This window comes from Chelonia mydas, chromosome 16 (genome assembly GCF_015237465.2).
Source record: "Chelonia mydas isolate rCheMyd1 chromosome 16, rCheMyd1.pri.v2, whole genome shotgun sequence".
Taxonomy (NCBI): Eukaryota; Metazoa; Chordata; order Testudines; family Cheloniidae; genus Chelonia; species Chelonia mydas.
The window spans coordinates 16,158,672-16,172,577 of record NC_057857.1 but is presented as its reverse complement, the minus strand read 5'-3'; the positions used below and the strand labels follow the sequence as shown (position 1 = coordinate 16,172,577).

Here is a 13,906-nt window from a genome sequence, read left to right as displayed (position 1 = left end):
CCAAAGCACTCAACGTGCTGTGAAACCTTTCTGCTGTGGGTAAAACCCACATTGCCATTTTATCACAAGTGTCATGTTTCATGTTATTTCTTAAAGCCCCAGCTCCTGGAGTCATGTGAAAGCCTCATTTAAAAAATAGTACATTTCTAGTCTTCATGGTTATGAAGAAAGGCTTGAAAATGTGATCTGAGTGCATCCTACATGGTCAAAAGTAGGAGGTAAAGAACCCCCAATTAGGTTAAAAGTCATGAAACATTTTAATAATCTCATGATTTTGGGAGGGCTAGTTCATGACTGTTGAATGAGTGGGGCTGGGAGTACTGAGTAACTGTTCTGCGCTTGGGCCCGTGACTGTGGTTTGAGTGTTTTGTTTTTCAGGCCCAGAAAGATCCCAGGAGAACAGAGAGGAAACCGTCCAGCTATTTTTAAAGCTTTATAGTTTACTTCCTGTCGTGTATTATTTGTTACCCACTATCATTAGTATTATTCCAGGGAAACTGTCTTGAGTGGCCAACCAAGGGACCAGCAAAAATTAGTCACCTAGTGGAGCTGCATCTTTTAGTAAAGGACAAACACAGCTGAACTGGAGACTGGTGCGAAAGGCATGGGTCTGCCTACAGAAAGTGATGATGATGATGATTAGTCTGTATCGTGGTAGTGTGTAGGAGCGCTAGTCATGGACCAGGACCCCATTATGCTAGATGCTGTACAAATACAGATCCAAATGACAGTATCCGCCCCCAAGAGCTTACAATCTAAGGGTATGTCTACATTAGAGCTCACGGTGGCACAGCTGCACCAATGCAGTGAGGTAGCGAGGTCTAGATGTCCTGGCTTCCAGTCCTGTGCCTTCACCACATGCCCATCCAGCTACCGGTGAGAGCCCTGAATTTTAGCAATCACACACATGGATTGCCAACTCTCTCTATTTAGGAGGGACACTTTCTGTGTGTTAAGCACAATCTCTCTCTTTTTTCTACTGAGTCCCTATAAAAAATACCCATCCAACCGATTTCAAAGGAGTGCCCCTGTTCACCTCCCCATGTGTCCCTATTTATAACTTCCAGATGTTGCCAGGACTGCATTCAAATCCAAAAAGGAGGAAAAGTCTGCTGATTGTAGGTTCAGGGTCTCTGCTGGTTTCCTGCGATTTTTGCTCTTTGTTAAAGTCCCTAAATTGGAGTTTAAGAAAACAAGGAAAAATTTGTAGCCTTCCAGTGTCTGGGCTGATCACCTTTCAACTGATGCACCATTGTTCCTTTGGAGTCTGCAGATAGGCTGGGACAATAGCAGGGATTACTCTCATTCATCTCAGGGGGCTATTAACTTTCAAGTTGACTCATTATCACTTTAGTGTTGGCTTTGTTAACCCTTTCTTTACCCATCATCCTGGCAGAAGCTTCCAACTGCTCATGTGCTAATCTAAAAATACAGCTGGATGTACTTATCTCAGCCTGATGTTCTCCTAGGTAATGTGGCTGTGGGGTTTCGAATACACAAAGAGTTTAATATTCTTTCAGCTGTTCGACGTGAAAGTCCATGTTCTGACCTTGGGATTGGGACTCCATGTTTGCAGGATTGCACCTTTTAGCAGCAGTGACAGCTAATGAACAGTTTTGCCTCCTTCTTTTTGGTACTTAATAATAGTTACAATATGTGGATTCAGCATCTGTTTGGGGGCTCAGAGCCCATTGGTTAAGATCCACAACCCCCTCCCCATGCTGGCATCATGAACCATGTACTGGGTCAAATTCAGCCCTGCTGTAACCCATTTGCATGGGAGTCTTCACCTGTAGCCCCTTGATCTCTGGTACAGCAGGACTGAGTTGGTTCTGTTCTCAGGCCTTCTGCACCCACCGAGGGCACCAAGGAATGTCCACACTGCATCAGACCAATGGTCACATCCTGATACTGACTTGCTGGGAGATCTTGGGCAAGTTACTTCATCTTCTTGTATCTCAGCTTCCTCTTCTGAACAATGGTGGCACAGACCATGACCCAGCCCTAGGTAGTTAATGATTGCATAATACCTTCCAACATTTCCAGTAGCTAAGGTGGGACAGGTCCTGCCCCCCGCAGGTGGGAGGTGCGTGTGTGTCAGGTGCTGTCCCCGGGGTAGGCAGTTGCAGAGCGAGCCTGTCCTGGATTGACCCCGCAGCAGCTGTCCCGCAGGGCTGGCTGGGCTCCCCACTCTGGCCATTGTGACTTGGCCCCTGGTGCCACAGGGTCGCAGCACTGCTCAGGTTTGGCCCAGCCCCCTGATGGCGGCAGGGCAACCTGGCCAAATCTGAGCGAGTGGTGCTACTCAAATTTTGCCTGGTGGCTGATCCCCTCCCGTGCCCTCATCAGGGGGTCCAGGCCAAACCTGAACAGCACTGAAACCCTGTGCACTAGCGACCAGGTTGCAAAGCTCAGAGGGGGGAGCCAAGCCCATCCAGGCCTGTGGGACAGGAGCTGCTTCAGCTGTGGTCTTTCTTTGCAATCTGGGGCTTCAGGGGTCAAAGCGGGACAGTCCCCATGAAAGCGGGAACTGTTGGGAGTTATGTGATTGTTCAGTGCTTTGAACATGGGGTAGGGTGCCCAGAAAGCAAGTATGAAAAATCGGGACAGCGTGTAGGGGGTAATAGGCACCTAAATAAGAAAAAGCTCTGAGTATTGGGACTGTCCCTATAAAATTGGGACCTCTGGTCACCCTAACATGTGGTGCTAAGGGTTAATCTCTCTCTCTGGTCTGGTCTGTATTACAAAGGTTGCAATGGTGTAACTAAATCAAATTATAATCTGCCTAGACACCCATGCAAACCATTAATGTACATGTCCTTAAACTGAATTATTATTACTGTATCACCTAGGGACCTCAGTCCTAGGCCAGGACCCATTGTGCTAGGCAAAAAGACAGTCCCTGCCCCGAGGAGTTTATAGTCTTCGCTTACTTGGTTTAGTTTAATTTGATAATTTACGAAGCTAAATTAAATCAACATTAAACCAGGCGTGAAGGGGGTTAAATTTGTCTCCAGCAGGGATTCCCGCTGCTGTGACTAGATTGATTTTAAATAGATTGAGTTACAGGGGTGCAGCTTGTCTTAGGCAGACCAGTCCTGCCTCTCTCTCTGTGCGGGTTTCTCTTGCCGCAGATGTGTGTCTCTTGCCATTTAAAGCTCCCTGCCAGGGTCAGATTTTCAAGGGCTCATGATCACTGCCAGATTTTCCAAAGAGCTGAGCTGAGGGGAGCATCTCCCATGGAGGCCCCAGGGCCCTGTTTCCCAAAGCAGCTTCCCCCGGCTGAGCTCTTCTGAGAGCCCGGCGCTCCAGCTTCCCGTCGCGGGTGCTTTGTGGGGCTCGACTCCCGTCCTGGCCGGATCCTGCCGATCCGCCGGGGGCTGAGGCGAGCAGCTGCCCTTCCCCTCCCCGCCAGAAGGGCCGGCTCCAGCGCCTGGCTTTGCGGGTTCCCCTTTCGGCCGCGGCGGGGCGGGCTGACGCCGGGGCTTCTCCCACGGGTGGGTGGGATCAGGCTGCCCCGTGCATGACAAACCCGCTGCGCGCTGGGGAGCCGCCGGCTGCTCGGGGCGCGTCGGAGCCGCCGCCGGGCTGGGGCTGGGGCTGGGGCTGGGGCTGCGGCGGAGAGCGAGCCAGAGCCGCGCCGCGCCGGGCCGGCAGCGGGTCCCGATGGGGGGCTAGCGGCCCGGCGGCTCCCATGGTGAAGCGCGGGCGGGCGGCGCGGCGCGATGCCGGGGCGGGCAGCCCGGAGACCATGTTCGAGAGCTCGCGGAGGATGCGGAGCCTGTGGGACGGCGTGAGGCTGGAGGTGGCCGGCGAGAGCGGCGGCCGGCCCGTGGTGCTGCACAGCTTCACCCAGCTCGACCCCGACCTGCCCCCGCTGGAGGTGAGGCTGGGGCTGCGGGGGGCCTGGCAGCGGGCTGCGGGGCGGCTCTGCTGGGCCCCGGGTGGGGAGAGAGCCCCGCTGGGTCTCGGCAGAGCTCAGTCCGGGGGCACGCTGTGGTTTAGACCGGGGTGGTAAATTATTATTTTCCAACGAGGGGAGCTTGTCCCATGGAGGCACCAGAGCCCTGTCAAGGTCCGGGCACCAGGGAAAATAATAAATTCTCTCCCCCCCGCCCCCCCCCCAATAATAAGTAAATACGATTTCAGGGTCTGTTCCAAAGCACCTGGGAGTTTGGCTTTGGCCCGCGGTCTGCCTATTGACTACCCCTGGCTTAGACCGTGTGAATGCCTGCCCCAGGATTCACTTACAGGCTTTGTGTTTCATTCCCCCCTCCCCACACAACACAGGCTTTATAGAGGATTGATTTCCCCCTTGGGATTTGGTGCTCTGGGTTATTGACATCATAGCTAAAAAACACTTGAAGAAAAGGAGGACTTGTGGCACCTTAGAGACTAACCAATTTATTTGAGCATGAGCTTTCGTGAGCCACAGCTCACTTCATCGGATGCATACTGTGGAAATTGCAGAAGACATTATATACACAGACACCATGAAACAATACCTCCTCCCACCCCACTTTCCTGCTGGTAATAGCTTATCTAAAGTGATCATCAAGTTGGGCCATGTCTGTGGGGGGGCGGAGGGTGAGAAAACCTGGATTTGTGCTGGAAATGGCCCAACTTGATGATCACTTTAGATAAGCTGTTACCAGCAGGAAAGTGGGGTGGGAGGAGGTATTGTTTCATGGTGTCTGTGTATATAATGTCTTCTGCAATTTCCACAGTATGCATCCGATGAAGTGAGCTGTGGCTCACGAAAGCTCATGCTCAAATAAATTGGTTAGTCTCTAAGGTGCCACAAGTCCTCCTTTTTTTTTTGCGAATACAGACTAACACGGCTGTTACTCTGAAAAAAAAACACTTGGGGGTCCTTAGCTGCTTTACAGTGCAGGTAACCGTTGGGGAGAGTGTGCATGCTCCCTTTTCTCCAGATAGGGACCCCTGGCTTGGTTTGCAGGTGCTATGAGTTTGCACGGTCTCTGCCTAGTGTGTTTCTGATGCTGGCTTGTGTTGTGTATCTGATGCTCAGAAGCTGAGCCCTGGCATGGCGAGGGAGGCCGGAGCATATGGTGCAGGCTGTTTGGGAAGGAGAGGAGCACAGTTGAAGGTATTTTGGCAGCACGTTTTGCCTTTCACTAGGAGTGGGTAAATAGCTGTCCTCTGTGATCTCTTTACTCCCCCTTATGCCATTATCCTTTTGGCAGGCCTGCTGCCAAGCTGGAATATCTATTAGGAGAAACCAGAGAGATGCGCGCCATCTGATGCAGCTAGCGGAAGGGAGCGGAGAGCTAGAACCAGGGCCTTTAAATATTTTATTTGAGAGTCTGGCATCCTGTTGGAGGCTTGCGGTCCCGTCTGCTCTGACTCTAGCTGCCTGTGAAGGCTTTGGGCCTGTCCAGGTTGCAAAGAAAGACCCAAGCATCCTCCCCCATGGTGAGGAAGACCATGGGGATTGGCCTAATGGGACACTCAGTGGAGGATGCAAAACTGTCATACTCTAGGACAAGACCTTGGCTGTTTCTACTAGCACCAGCCCCCAGCAGCTCTTGCTGGCTTCAGATCCAGGCTGCCCTTCTAGGGGGATGTGTGGCACACAAAACAGCCTGCAGGGTGGTGGCTGCTTTTTGTCAACAAGGAGTTGGGTTATGAAACCTTCACATGGGAAAACATGGGGGACCCTGATCAAATGAGAGGTTCAGCTCAGGGAAGGGAGTTGGCATAGCACAGCATAACATAGGAAGGGAACAGGGGGCTCTCAGGTCAATGTTGGAGACCCACAAAGCATCCCTTGGTATGTCTCTGCAAGCCAGGGCTATGCCCGTCAACCACTTCTCAGTCCTCTGGGTCAAAAAGAGCACTGTGCCATTCATTCACTAGGATAGTGGCTTTGGCTCAGGGTGGTGAGTGTTCAGGGACCTTCCATCAATCCCTGGATAACTAATGCTGTGTTTCACAGCGGGCTCATTCATTCTGTCTAGTTCCTTCCATTGGTGGGATGGGGGAAGTTGAAGTGTGCACATGTGTCCCAGTGGTGATGAAGAGATTCAAACCAGAATGGGTCAGCAAGATCCATTTCCATCAGGATTTACAGCCCTATGCTTATCCAGCCCTGGATCTGTCTTGCTGGAGAGAGGATCACCATTAAAACTTTTGGGATTACTGCACAGATAGCTGGGGATGGAGGGAAGACCAGATTTCAATAGGTTACAGGGCAGAGTAGGTAGCACTGGGATTAACAGCCAGTCCCCAGGGCAGAGGCAACTTCCTTGAACAGCTCCCTGCCCATGTAGAGCCCCGGTCACTCAAAATCTGAGACAGGAAGGAAAGGAAGTATTTGTGGCACCTTAGAGACTAACAGATTTATTTGAGCATAAGCTTTCGTGAGCTACAGCTCACTTCATCGGATGCATGCAGTGGAAAATACAGTGGGGAGATTTTATATACACAGAGAACATGAAACAATGGGTGTTATCATACACACTGTAATGAGAGTGATCAGGTAAGGTGAGCTATTACCAGCAGGAGAGAAAAAAAACCTGTCTTCATGGGGCATTGGCTGTGTCACCCCAGGCCTTGCTTGTCTGGTCCTCTCGCCCCATGACAGGTTTTCTAGGGACCGGCCCCGTCAACACTGTAGAAAGTACACAAATGTGCCATTGAGTCTGTTTTCCTTCCCTCCCCCTTCCTCCTGCTTCTCTCTCTCAGGGGTGGGCATAGTGACATTGTTTAGAGCACATCATCTGCTTCTTGTTATGTCTGGCAGATCCCCCTGCGCTCGCGGAGCCTGGCTCTTGGCTGGGAGAGCATTCGGCGCAAGTGGGCGGGGAGGGGCGCCATTCTGCTTGTTGCGCTTCTCCTGGTGGGAGAACGGTTGAGCATAGTGAATCCCTCGTGCACTCTGGCCCGGGGCTTGGAGTTCAGAAGTTTGGCAGGACCCCAGGACTTGCAGCAGGGGTTGGAAAAGGGTGATTGGGGGCATGGTATAGGAACAGAGCTGGCTTGCATCACCCCCTGCTGGCAGCCTTATGTTAAAAACACTGAAGGAGGCGCCTGCTTGGTTATTTGTTTGATTTAATAGCCCCTTCCCCCCCCCCCCCGCAATCCTCTGACCAACTGGGGGGGGGTGTCTTATCTCAGTACTTCTCCCTTTTGTTGATTGAGGGAAAGAGAGTCGTCTAGTGGTCAGAGCAGTGGACTAGGCATCAGGATTCTTGGGTTCTGTTCCTGACACTGCCACTCTCTCCCTGTGTGAGCATTGACAAGTCACTTCTCTCTGTACCTCGGTTTCCCCATTTATAACATGGGCATATTGCTACCTTCCCAAGAGAGGTGTTGTGGATTAAGGCTAGTAAATGGTTTTGAGAGCCTCACAAGGAACATGCTTTGAAAGTGCTGCTATTCTGATTGTATTGTATAAGGGCCTATTCGTTCCTCTTTGAGTGTTTTTGTGTTTTGTTGTGACAAAACAACTGGAGAATGGCAAACTGTTAACTCAGTGCTGTTGTGGCAACTTCCTCAGCAGCAGCCTGGTGTGACTAAAAGCAGAGATGAAGTCGTTCTGTGGGACTTACCCTGGGGGAAGAACTCAGTTTATTATTTTTTTTAAATGAGAAACGCTTTGGAGACATAAGAATGGCCACACTGGGTCAGACCATTGGTCCATCTAGTCCAGTAGCTTCTGACAGTGGCCAGCGCCAGATGCTTCAGCAGGAATGAACAGGCCAGGCCAATTATCGAGTGATCCATCCCCTGTTGTCCAGTCCCAACTTCTGGCAGTTGCAGGTTTAGAGACACCCAGAGCATGGGGTTGTGTCCTTGACTGTTTAGCCACTAGCCATTGATGGACCTACCCTCCATGAACTTCTCATTCTTTTTTGAATCCTGTTCTACTTTTGGCCTTCACACTCTCCCCGGCAATGAGTTCCGCAGGTTGACTGTGTGTTGTGTGAAGAAGTTCTTCCTTATGTTTATTTTTAAACCTGATGCCTGTTTAATGGACTGTAAATGGAAGTTAGAAAAACCATTGGTAATCTGTCTCTAAACGCCTGTGGATGCATGAAGAATCCCTGTAATCAAGGTCAGGGGAGAGCCTAGGGTTTACCTTGACCTGCTGATACATGTTAAAACGACGTCCACCTTGTCCAAGCTAGAAGTTTACCGTGTGTTAATCAACACATGGCAAAAAATGTGGGTTTTTTTCCAGACTTGGCTTTTATGCATTCCTGGCTCAAACCTTTTCTATGCATTGGGCCACAGCTTCACCGATTGGTCCAACAAAGGACCAGTGCTTATAATAGGGCTTCATGAAAAGCTGTTTATCAGGCTAAGTGCATATTCTCCTCCTGGCCTCAGCTGATCTCCTGCGATGCCTGTGGAGCAAACAATCCCACACTGCTCTCTGTACCATCTCCAAGGCATCATCTTGATGTCTCCTTTCAGGTTCTGTTATACACACATGCTGCATCTTCCTTGCTTTGGGGGAAGGTTGCACGGTTGCCACCCAGGCTGTACTTGTACCACAGACAATAAAGAGGCCTGCTGTTGTTTAGTTGGTCCCTCGGTAACATGAATTGCTCATGGGACCAGTGCATCACACGGTATTGTTTGCGGGAGAGGAGACCTCTCTTCCCTGGCCTCCCGCGTTTGGTTTGGGGAGCAGAGATCCTGTCTGCACAGAGTGCTCTCCTCTGAGCTCAAGTTGCAGCGTGATAGTCTCCTGCAGCCCGCAGGGCAATCATGTGTTGGTATTTCCTGGATGGGGATCTACCTTCTGGCACTGTTCCAAAAGGTGCAGCCCCGGCTGCGAAGCGGGCTGAGGAGGTGGTGATTGTGTGTGCGGAAGAACATAAGCAGCCGGGCTGGCAGGATTTTTTTTTTGTTTGATACCATTAAAGCGGGATGGGGGAGAGGCTTCCAAGTATGTTTGTATAAGGATCGTGTTACCTGGAAATTGCTGTCTCGGTTTCCATAGGAGGGAGAGACCTTCCAGAGCCTGGATCTGTTTGGGGTGTAAGTGGATTTAGTGCTGGATTGGCAGCCCTGGCAGAAGAAACCTCTTCTCTTCTTTATCCACAGGCTCAGGCTTCCCCACCCACCCCTTCATCATGCCTCTGCCCTGCCCTAGGGGGATCACCTGGCAGGGATGAGGAAGGAGGTGTGGGTTCTCAGCCTGGCCTGGCCACTTATTCCTTGGCCTCCCAAGTGAGAATATCAGTGAGGGGACTGAGTAGTTCCAGTGATATTGGGGCTGGATACTGTCAAATTCACGTCACATCTGCCCAGATCAGTAGCACCTGAGTGCTGGATTTGAACCAGTGACTTAGGCTTATAGGGCCTGATCCGAAGGCCATTGATGCTAACAGGAGTCTCTCCATTGACTGCAATGGGTTTGTGGCAGGGACCGTCTTTTAGTTCTGTTTGCACCAAACCTAGCACAGTGAGCTCCTCGGCACTCCTGGAATGCAGATAATAAATAGTAGCCGGCTTTGATTTGATTGAAGTATAATATAGCTACCTTTTAGTTCTCCAGCAACCAAGCCGTGATAAAGCCCAGGCTGAAGTGATTGTAAGCTAATGTTGAGGAGCTGGGGCTGAGTAGGAGGAATCTGTGGGAGGAGACCAAGACTCATGTCACTTGCAGAGTACTAGTTTTATGTCCCCTATTGGGGTGTGTGTTACAGAATCTCCTTTGCTCCTTAGAATCATAGAAGATCAGGGTTGGAAGAGACCTCAGGAGGTCATCTTGTCCAACCCCCTGCTCAGAGCAGGACCAACCCCAACTAAATAATCCCAGCCAGGGCTTTGTCAAACTGGGCCTTAAAAACCTCTAAGGATGGAGATTCCACCACCTCCCTAGGTAACCCCTTCCAGTACTTCCTTCCTCGTGCTCAGGGCATTGCCATAAACCCATGAAGTCAAACCTCAGTTAGAGAGAGGGAAAGGGCAAAGGAGTATTGGCTGTTCGGGGGTGGAACAGGATCTGCTCACAGAGAGATTTCTCAATGGGATAACAAAGGGATGCCTGTGCTGGTTTGGTACCGTTGTGTGTTGGGAAGCCTGGCCCTCCCTTTGGGAGGCCTGGGGGCTGTGATTGTAACCCACTGGCAGTGAGTCCAGGAGTGTCAGTGAACGCTATATTCCTCCATTGCACTTTGGCTGGGCTTGTCATTGAAATGGCATCTATACGGGCAGGCCCATCCTTTCTGGCACTTTGACTAATTGCCAGTCACTGCGTCCCCCCCGGGATGTATAACTGAAACAGCAGTCAGGAGCTTATTTAGGTCACTCCAGACCACATTTAAAGGCCTAGCGTCCTCCTAATCTGTACTTTCTCCAGCGCCATTGCAGTCAGAACTGCCCAGTGGCTCTTCTTTTCAGGCAGTTGTATAAATAAACACAAGGAATGTGGTTTTGCAGCGCTATGGTGCTATTGCAGCTCACAAATATCTCTGCATTGCCGATGGACCCAGCAAGGGGGGGAAAAACTGTTGCTAAGGAATGGGATTTGAATACAGTGCCGGCTGAGCTGGCCACATGTGGGGAGAGCGTCTTACCCATGACTTTGCTTCTGGGAGGTGGAATTCCAGCATGCGCTCGGTCTGTGGTGGAATTTGTGCGTCTCCTCCGTATAATGGTATCTGCAAAGGGAGTACATGAGAATGTGCTCATATGGGTAACTGGACCCTTCGACGGGAATGCTGAGTGATAGGATGCATCCCATCAATGGATTATATTGTCTGTCTGGTGCTATAAATGTGCCAGGCACCTTATAGATCCAAAGATAATGTCCCTGCCCCAAAGAGCTTACAGTCCAGATAGTTTGCAGTCTACATAAAAGCTACCTTAATTAAAAATGTTTTATATGATGCTCTATGCAGTTTATCCAAACGGCCCCAGAAGGCCATTCTCTTTTCCATGTAAGCATCAGTGCACTGCAATGTAAAACTGACTTGTATGAGCGTCTTTCCCACCCCCAACATCCCCCAAATGGCTTTGATGTTGGTTATCTGGAGAATACATTCAGGGTTATATTGCAAGGGGCAAGTGTTCTATTGAAACTGTGTCCACAAACCTACATTTTAACAGACCCATCCAAACTGGTCAGTGGTGAAATAGTTAAGTGGCCTTGCTACTTAAACTGTCATAGTTAGCATCTCAGGGTTAACATCCTATTGAGCTGGATGGATGCAGTTCACACCTCTCAAGGCAGGCCCCATCCAAAGCCCATTGAAATCAGTGGAAAGATTCCCATTGACCTCAGTAGGTTTTGCATCAGGTCCTTAGTCTGTGTCTTCACTGCACTGTTAATCTGGGTGACTGGCCCCTGGGTCAGCCTTAGCATCCCCACTGCAAGGCCCTTCTCGCGTTACTGTGACCTCACTAGTTATGTACTTGCCCCATGTGTCTGGGGCTGTATCCTATGGTTCTTTGGGAGGGAATCCTAGAGCGCTCTGCACACTCAATTGAGGGTGAACCTGTTTGTCTTTTGGGGGGGAATTGTGGGATTGGAGCTTTAGCAGCACTCGAATGACTTTTGCTCCCATCCTTACTGCAAAGTGGATAGATTGGAGCTGAGCTCGGCTCTGACCCATCCCTCCACCTGAGTAAACTAGCATAAAGCACCTCCAAACCTGGGTCAGAGGCTTTTCTGTGTGGATGGTAGAGGATTCTGGGCTAAAACCCAGGTAAGAGCCTGGATTAATTTGTGCAGTGAAGACAAAACTGTTAGAGCTGTTGTCTCAGGCTGTCTGCAAACATGGGAAGACCGTACTGCCAAGTCTAGAAAAAACTGTTTAAGACAATGGAAATCCGAACCCCTTTAGACTCTCACGTAGCCGCTTCCAGAAAGTGCTGTTAAATCCTGTTGTCATGTGCCTGTTCAATCCATGCTTTACCCACAATGCACTAGACTGGGCTGCTCCTTCAATAAAGATACACTTGGACATTGCTCCCAAGGCAATTAAAGAAAGAGACACAGCGAAAGAGCACAGTAACACCAGCTGGTTCTGTGGAACTGTCCCTAGGTCCCCTGCCCTGTAAATGGATCCACCACTGCTTGACTGGTTCAGCTCAGGCTGGCTGCGAAGCAGAGGGGAAGTGAAAACCAAGTGCTAGGCTTCAGGGCTAAATTGTGCGTTTAAATTTCGTCCTCCCCTCCCCCAGGTAGGAAAGGGTATGTCTCTGGAGACAGCTGGTGATCTGTGTCTCTAGCTCTTTTAATAGCTAGTTTCAGTACATGCAGTTAGCAAAAATAAATATGTAAGCAGCCCCGCTGACTTTGATGGAGTTGTTCCTGCCTATAAAGGTGTTTGCATGCAAGGGTCCTCAATTCTGTTCAGACAGATTTAAAAAGGGTGAGGCTTTGCTTTCTGTGCTGTCCTGCCATGAATTGCCTTATGCCATAGAAATTGGAGAGAAGAGAGTTCCTCTCCAGATTAATCACTGGGCAACACTGGTAATGGATTGTTAGCTCTCTGGGGCAGGGATTGCCTTTGTTATGTGTTTGTACAGCGCCTAGCACAATGTGTCCGGAACCCTCTGGCTCTACTGCAGTATGAGAAAATAGTAACTGTAACTTGGCAATAACATGGAGCATGTCTATGGCTTTCTTTTCCTTTAGTGCTATGCAAATGCTAATTAGTTAATGAACATAGTGCATGTGTCCCCAGGGCTCCAGTTTGTTTTGGTTTTAACAGGACAGTTATTTGGCATTAAATAACTACCAAACATACCTGAGGAGCAGCAGTAACGTAACAGCTGGCATTGTCAGAGTGTTGTCAGAGCTTTGAGCTGGCATACATGCATGTGTAATGCATATTTATCTTGCATAACTAAACAACAGTGGGTTTGTTTTTATTACTCAGCTGGTCTTTTGCTTGGGTTCATCTCAGAAATGTGACTGTACAGAGGGTAATGGCCTCTTCTTACTGCTCACATTGGCTCCTGGGTGCTTTCTGAATCGTGCACCATGAACGCAGCTGCCCGGCTAAATTCTGATTTCTCAGTCCTTGATGCTGCTGATACTGTAGGAAGCAGGAAAAACACAGCTTAAATTTCCATTCACCAAGGTTGAGCTTTCAGTGCTGGCATTTGGGAGAGTGGGGGAGAGAAGAAAAATTTTGTTTTGACTTGCAAACGAAGCAGATTTAATAGGAAAGTCAATGGTGGTGACTTAATCTGGAATGCTGAGGTGTTATTTTTAGAGTTGCTTTTCTCTCTGTTAACCACATTTTAACAAATAACAGCTGAGCAGAATGCCTGTATGGAAATCTGGCTTTTAAAGTGTTCCCTACCCGTAATACAGAATGTCTTTCTATATGACAGAGCAAAACCACTGAGATTTCCCCTCTCTTTATAGTGAACGTGTTTCCATAGTGACGCGAAACCTGAGAGTCCGCTCCGGGTGCCTGTTTGAGGTTGATGTTTTCAGTTTAATAGATTTGTTTGTTTTGTTTTTTTAACCTGAATTAACTTCAGGGAACATGTATGTGCGTGTGTGTACACACAAATTCCTTCTCTTAGTGAAGCTGGACAAAGCAAGACTGTTTGGAGCCAAAACTGTAGACGGGAACTGAAATTGAAATCCTGACTCCAAACCCCTGGAACTTTGAGGAAACTTGGATCCAGCTGAACCTTTCAGCTCAGGCCAAAAACTTGGGGTAATTCAGCTCTAGGTTTGTTTTATCTGAACCCTTATAAAGTTCAAAAAGGTCTGGGTAAATGGTTCTGCCTTTGGCCCCTCTCTCTTGCAGGGTCTGGCTCCATGCACCAAATTCCAGTTGAAGTCAATGGGAAATGAGGATTTGCAGGATGTAGCTATTATAGTGAGTAAGGCCAGGATTGACTTGATCTTTCCCCAAATGCTCTCCATGTAGTTTCCAGGAGTGTCACTGAAAGCAGGGCA

General features: G+C 49.4%; 1 protein-coding gene across 9 annotated transcripts in view; it reads left to right on the top strand.

Annotated features, from left to right (window-relative positions):
- Nucleotides 1–13,906, top strand: part of RALGDS (ral guanine nucleotide dissociation stimulator) — a 98,481-nt gene that overhangs the window by 53,172 nt on the left and 31,403 nt on the right. For 2 of the 9 annotated variants that reach the window (XR_005222548.2, XM_037879855.2), the window contains exons 1-2: nucleotides 3,176–3,883; nucleotides 5,033–5,110. The exons of 4 other annotated variants lie outside the window; for them this stretch is intronic. Coding sequence is in view for 4 of the 5 variants with exons in the window: in XM_037879855.2 (XP_037735783.2) it covers nucleotides 3,524–3,883; nucleotides 5,033–5,110 (438 nt within the window). In the remaining variant the exon portion in view is untranslated. Of the gene's footprint in view, nucleotides 1–3,175; nucleotides 3,884–5,032; nucleotides 5,111–13,906 lie in introns of those variants that run through there. 3 more of the 9 variants (XM_037879856.2, XM_037879857.2, XM_037879861.2) reach the window with 3 other exon arrangements.